Raw genomic sequence first — 6,000 nt, 5'->3', positions numbered from 1 at the left:
GAGAGAGAGAGAGGAGCACGAGGTTCCTCGCGTGCTTCAGAGTGGCATCAGCGACCAACACGCCGCACCCTGCCATTCCCTCGAGTCGCAGCGCTGCCCCTGCCGTTACTCTGCCACTCGGGACTACTGGAGGAGCACCTTGACGCGCCCCAGGTCGCCCGCCTCAATCGTCTGGCGGTCCAGGCCTCCAAAGCCCGACCAGCCTGGCCCAGCAGCATCCTCCGAGCCCGCGCCCCAGCCGCTGCCGCTCTCGCCCCCAGCTCCCGCTGCCGTACCGCCTGTGGCGGATCGCATGTGCATGTGGCCGGAGTAGACGCCGCTGCCGATGCCCGACATCCTCGCCGCGCGACTCCACCCAGAACTGGCACCGCCCACACCGCTGTTGGCCGTGCCGCCCCCGCCTCCGCTCGTCAACCCAGACGACGTCGCCGCGGTCCGCCTCCAGTGGTCGGGCCCGCGCGATCCCGAGGCCGTCACACCGCCGCCGCCGTCGTCGGAATCGTCGCCCGCCCCGTACCGCCGCAGCCCGTCCCTCCGGTCGGTGCCGAGCTGGATCAGCATCTTCTCGAGCTCCGGCCAGCTGACGCCGAAGTGGACGCACAGCTCGTCGTCGCACCGCGTCCCGTCGAGCATCTCCGGCAGCTCCGGCGGCACAATGACCACCGAGCGCTGCGATTGCGATATCCCGCTCGCACCGGCAATGCCCGAGCCGCTTGCGCCGCCACCGCCGCCGCCGCCGATGCCAGCCGAGGCGAAGCCGGAGCCGTGGCCAAGCCCAAGCCCGATGTTCTGGCTGCTGATCCGCTTCCGGGGCGACCGAGGGCCGGACGGGACCGTCTGCTTGGCGCTGTCGCGGATGTCGAATGCCACGCTGGCAACGTCAATCACCGTGGCCGTTGGATGATGGTAGCCCGCACGCTGGCGCGCACGCTGGGCGTGCCGCTTGGTCGGCGAGGTGCCGAACCGCGCCGTGTTGGCACGCGACGTCGTGTCCGAGGCGTGCGCGCTGGCCTCGTAGCCCGCCGCCTCGGAAGCGGTCCGCCGCTGCTGCGCGACTGCGGCCTGCGCGCCGTCGAAACGATCCGTCGCGACGTGGCCATCTCGCAGCACCCTCCCCGTGCTCGCGGGCACGGCCTGGCCGCCCGTCAGCTCCCTCGGCCGTCGGTCGCGCGGCTCGCGACTGCCGCTCTGGTCTCGCCGCGCCCGCGACGACGGCGATTCGTTCGACCTGAACATCGGCGAGTCGCGCACCGTCGAGATCATCGAAGCATCGAGGCGCGACTCGCCGTCGATCGTCGCAGTCGCCGGGGCGGGCTCACGCGCCAGGTAGATCGGGTAGCGGCGCACGCGCCGCAGAAAGCCCTGGATGACGCCAAACGAGACAAAGCGCCGCACGTCGATGCCCTTGGCGTCGACGTCGTTGTCCTCGATCCAGTCGTGCAGGTTCTTGCCCGGCCGCAGCAGCGAGTAGAGCCGCAGCAGCTCCGGGTACGACGGCAACGGGTAGCCTGGCCGCGTGACGTACGTGGCGCACTCGCGACCCATGGTCTCGTCGTCGGCCATCCTCGCAATCGCCGGCCGCACCGTATACATGTTGAAGTACTGGAAGATGTCGATGACGATGATGCAGCCGTAGTAGAGCAGGTGCTCGATGCACGAGCGCGCCAGTCCGAGCTCGGCGTCGGCGAGCTGGGCGATGCGCTTGACGTGGTTGACGCCGTCGATGAACGGAAAGATGCGCGCCATGGTCAGGTCCCAGTTGCCGTCGACGCGGCTGCCGAGATCGAGCAGCGCCACGGGCACGTCCCAGTCATTGACCGGCGGCGGGTTGGGGTAGGTGGGAAAGAGCTTGAGGTTGACGGCGTCGCGCACGGTGCGGCCGAGGCCGTGCGGCGGTTCGCGGCGCTCTGCGATGCCAGACTTGGTCGTGACGTCGGACGTGTCGTGGCGCAGCGCGTTGATCGAGTTGGAGAGCGCGGCGTCGATGGTCTGAAGGGACACGATGCTGTCGACCAGCGCGTTGCTGTCGCTGCCGCTCGCGGGGATCGCCGGGCTGCCGCCGCTCGACCTTCGCGCGCTGAGGCTGCCGTCGGCGCGGTCGGCCGCTTGCCCAGGCTCGCCATGCAGGCCAGTCTCGGCCGCCATCAGGCCTTTGGCGAGCTCGCTCTGTTCCTCTGCGCTCACCCGTCCGAGGGCACTGAAGCGCGCCTCCGACCAGGTCTTGGTGATCGACGAGGATGGGCTCGCGGCCGCTGCGGTCGGCAAGGTCTCTTTGATGGGGCCCGTCAGACTCGCCAGCGTGGCGGACCGCGAAACTGTCGGTCGCCGCGACCGTGGCGATGGGAGCGCATGCGTCGTCTCTGGCGACTTCGGGCTCGATACAGCGCCGCCAGCGCCGACAGCGCCTCCGCCCGCATCGGCCGTCGCTGCGGTCCAGGTCCTTCTCATCGTCTCGGGTCGGATGCTGCTCAGCGGCGAGAGCACCGGTCTCGGGCTTTCGCCGTTCGACGGCGCCCGCGAGCGCGGCCCCGGCGGCGTGTGGGTGCTGCTCCTCGGATCGGCGTCGAGCGACTTGGACGGCGAAATGTGCATCTGACGGAGGTGCTGCGCCAGCACCTTGCGCTGGTGCTCGTCGCGCAGAGACGTGGCGCTGGCTCCGAGCGAGAGGAAGTCGTGGGGCCCGACGATGGGCGAAGAGAGCTTGTTCATCGTCTGCGGGCTCGAGGCGAGGATGTAGGACGTGTAGGGCGCCTCTGGCAGCGCGACGAAGCTCTCGCAGTACGAGTTGAGGTCCTCGTACAGCTGCTCGATGATGCCGTACACCCTCGACATGCTCCTGGGGTTGGAGAGGAACGATTGCGACTCTTCGAGGCCGCGCAGCACCCTCCCGCACTTGCGGACGACGGGCTCGTAAGCGCGCACGTCGGAATGGCCCTCAAAGACAAAGCAGAGGTTGAAGATGAAGTTGTTCCTCCGGTAGCGGGCGGCGTCCTCGATGAGGATCGGGTTGCCCAGAATCTTGTACGAGCGAGCCGAGGCGGTGGGACCCCTACCGACCGGCCGCGTGCTGCTGGACTGCGGCCGCGGACCGGACCGCGAGTGTGTCGAGGACGACGGAGAGCCTGGTGGAGACGTCGACGGTCCGGCTGCGGCCGATATGTCGGAGCGTGACGAGGAAGACGGAGGTTGCGGATCGCCTGTCGCCGCTTGCTCCGAGGTCGAGTCGGCCTTGCGGGGCTTGCGCAAGCTTCTGGCCGTACAGGCGACTAGCCTGCCGCAGAGGGGCGCCTTGGGTATGAGATACTCGGACAGCGGGGCAAAGTCAAAGAGGGGGTCGCCCGAAAGCACCTGCGCCTTGGACGCGCCCGAGGGGCCGGTGGAATGGGCATCTTCCTTGCTGCCGCTGGAGGGATGCTGCTGGTGTCGTTGCTGCTCGTCGTCCTGCTTCGGTTTTTGCGCCGGACTCTTTGCGACGTCGTCGAGGCGCTGATCGCAGACTGATCCCTCGGGCACTTGGTAGACGACCTTGGGCCCTTCGGTCGGGTGGAAGATGGCGTAGAAGACGCAGACGAGGCGGGGCAGGAACTGCTCGTCGAGGACGGGGATCGACATGGTGATGGGCCGGTATGACACGACCTAGGCGTGGAGTGGTATGCAGTTCCAGTCTCGGGCTGACGTGGCTGCGGGGCGAGACGAGGTCGAGGTCGAGAGGGAGAGGAAAGAAGATCGACGCGGATGCTACTTGGGAGACGGTCGTGCGCTTGCCGCAGCTGCGAAGGGAGTTGTTCAAGAGGACATGGTCGGACGTAGCCAGTGAGGGTGCACAGACAGCCGTGGACGGAGACTCGCTGAGTGGGGGCTGCTGGTGATGGCGGTGGTGGCGTTGCAGGCCGGCAAGGGATGTGGAGAGAGAGAGGGAGGCAGAGCGAGCGGGCCAACCGCTGCGGGGCGCTGCGGGGCGCTGCTGGGCGCTGCCCGTGCGGGCGGCCTTTTGGCCCGAGTTCCGACAAGGAGCTGCCAGCGCAGAAGACGGTGCACCCCATCCCCCGCGCTCAGACCAACGCTCCTCGTTCCGCCTCGGCAGCCGCGTCCACCTCGACCACCACCACCACCTACCACCACCAAACCACGACCCTGCCTTGCCCTTCCCCTGTTCGGCGTTCCCTCGCAGAGCTACATCATGCCCAGCTGCAGGGTGCCTGGTGGCGCACCTGCCAAGGCATGGCGAGGACGAGGCCTGCCTCAGCTTCGCCTCATTCTCGCCCTCGCCCTCGGCTTTCTGGTGCTGAGCTGCGGCTCGTCCCCCTACGGCGGCACCGCCTCGGCCCACGCAGTACGACCCCAGGCAAGGGACTACGGCAAGCTCTCAGATGCCAGCCTGCGCGCCCTCTCCCAGACGCACGACCCGGGCCCGCTCATCAACCACGACGACACCTCGAGCCTCCTCTCGCGCATCCTCATCCCGCGCCCGCCCGACACCGACAACAGCACCCTGGTGCGCGAGTACTTTCTCGACGTCTTCCGCACCCGCCTCGGCCGCGACGAGTCAAAGGGCCGCCTCGGCTGGCACATCGACACCCCCTCCTTCGTCACCGACACGCCCGAGGGACCAAAGAGGATGACCAACATCGTCCTCACAAAGAACCCGGCCGCGCCGCGCAAGCTGGTCCTGTCGGCCCACTACGACTCCAAGGTGTCGCCGCTCGGCTTTATTGGTGCCACCGACAGCGCGGCGCCCTGCGCCATCCTCGCCGACATCGCCGTCGCCCTCGACGACGCCCTCGACCGGAGAGAGAGGAGAATCCACGTTCAGGACCCCGACAAACCGCTCTCGAGGAGCGAGGAGACGACGCTGCAGATCATCCTCTTTGACGGCGAAGAGGCGTATCGGCAGTGGACCAACACCGACTCCATCTACGGCTCCAGGTGAGTTGCGGCCCCGCCGGTCGCTGCCTTGCTGGCGCTGGATCTTGTGCTGGCCGCGGGCGAAACGTTCCAATACTGACGACGCCGCGGCCATGCTTGGACCGCCCGCATGCGCAGGGACCTGGCCAAGAACTGGACGTCGACCTTCTGGAGTCCGATGGACTACGTCTCGAGCAGCACGGCGCACGGGCCCAGGCTGACGGCGCGGCGCTACCACAGCGCCTACACGCCCGTGCGGCACATGGATACGATCGAGCACCTCGTCCTCCTCGACCTGCTGGGCGTGCGCAACCCGTCGGTGCCGTCCTACTTCAAGCCGACCGAGTGGCTCCATGCCGCCCTGGTCGACGCCGAGGCGCGGCTGCGCAGCGCCGGCCTCCTCTTCCCCGCCGGGCTGCAGGAGGAGCGTCGATCCTTTTTCCACCCGCAGCCGGCCTGGGGCGGCATCGAGGACGACCACCTGCCCTTTTTGCGCGCCGGCGTACCCATCTTGCACGTCATACCCAACCCCTTCCCCAGCGTCTGGCACAGGATGGCAGACGATCGCTCCGCACTGGACTACCCTACCGTCTTTGCCTGGAGCAGGATCATGACCCTCTTCACGGCAGAGTACCTCGGGCTCGAGTTTCAAGGTGAGAACGGCACCGTCGCCGCCGCCGCCGCTTCCGCTTCAGCTGAATCTGCATCGAAAGGGGGGCGAGGTGGAGATGATGGGAAGGAGAGCGAGAGGGGACGCAGGACCGAGCTGGTGAGTGGAGAGGGGCGGGGAGGGCGACGCTCCCTGCACTCACCTCTCGTCCATCCTCGGCCTCGGCGTCTGCCTCGACGCCGCGATGTGCACCTTGGTCCAATGCAGACGGAGCCAATCCGACTGACCTTTCGTACGTCCCCTTGCCCTCCTCGGATCTGGCCTTTTCCCGCCTCACCTCCAAACAGTGAAGACATGAGGGTCAGGCAGGCCGTTCCGCCCGCTCCTGCCGCCGCCGCCGCCACCGTCGGCCGGCCATGCTCCGTTCTCTCGTCACCGGCCCGCCATCGTCGTCTTCGCATCCGCATCCGCCATGCCAGCATCTG

General features: G+C 68.1%; 2 protein-coding genes across 2 annotated transcripts; one reads left to right on the top strand and one right to left on the bottom strand.

Moving 5' to 3' along the window:
- Positions 1-123: 123 nt before the first annotated feature.
- Positions 124-3,612, bottom strand: PFL1_00390 (uncharacterized protein; the record flags this gene model as incomplete). Its single annotated transcript, XM_007877886.1, has 1 exon — positions 124-3,612. The coding sequence occupies one exon, from the start codon at positions 3,610-3,612 to the stop codon at positions 124-126; it is 3,489 nt and encodes a 1,162-aa protein (XP_007876077.1).
- A 568-nt stretch (positions 3,613-4,180) lies between these two features.
- PFL1_00389 (uncharacterized protein) lies at positions 4,181-5,865 on the top strand (the record flags this gene model as incomplete). Its single annotated transcript, XM_007877885.1, has 3 exons — positions 4,181-4,926; positions 5,044-5,674; positions 5,863-5,865. The coding sequence occupies 3 exons, from the start codon at positions 4,181-4,183 to the stop codon at positions 5,863-5,865; spliced, it is 1,380 nt and encodes a 459-aa protein (XP_007876076.1).
- Positions 5,866-6,000: the final 135 nt, after the last annotated feature.

The sequence above is a fragment of the Pseudozyma flocculosa genome (assembly GCF_000417875.1).
Source record: "Pseudozyma flocculosa PF-1 unplaced genomic scaffold scaffold00001, whole genome shotgun sequence".
Taxonomy (NCBI): domain Eukaryota; kingdom Fungi; phylum Basidiomycota; class Ustilaginomycetes; order Ustilaginales; family Ustilaginaceae; genus Pseudozyma; species Pseudozyma flocculosa.
The sequence above is the reverse complement of the archived record's forward strand: the minus strand, read 5'-3'. Positions and strand labels throughout refer to the sequence as shown.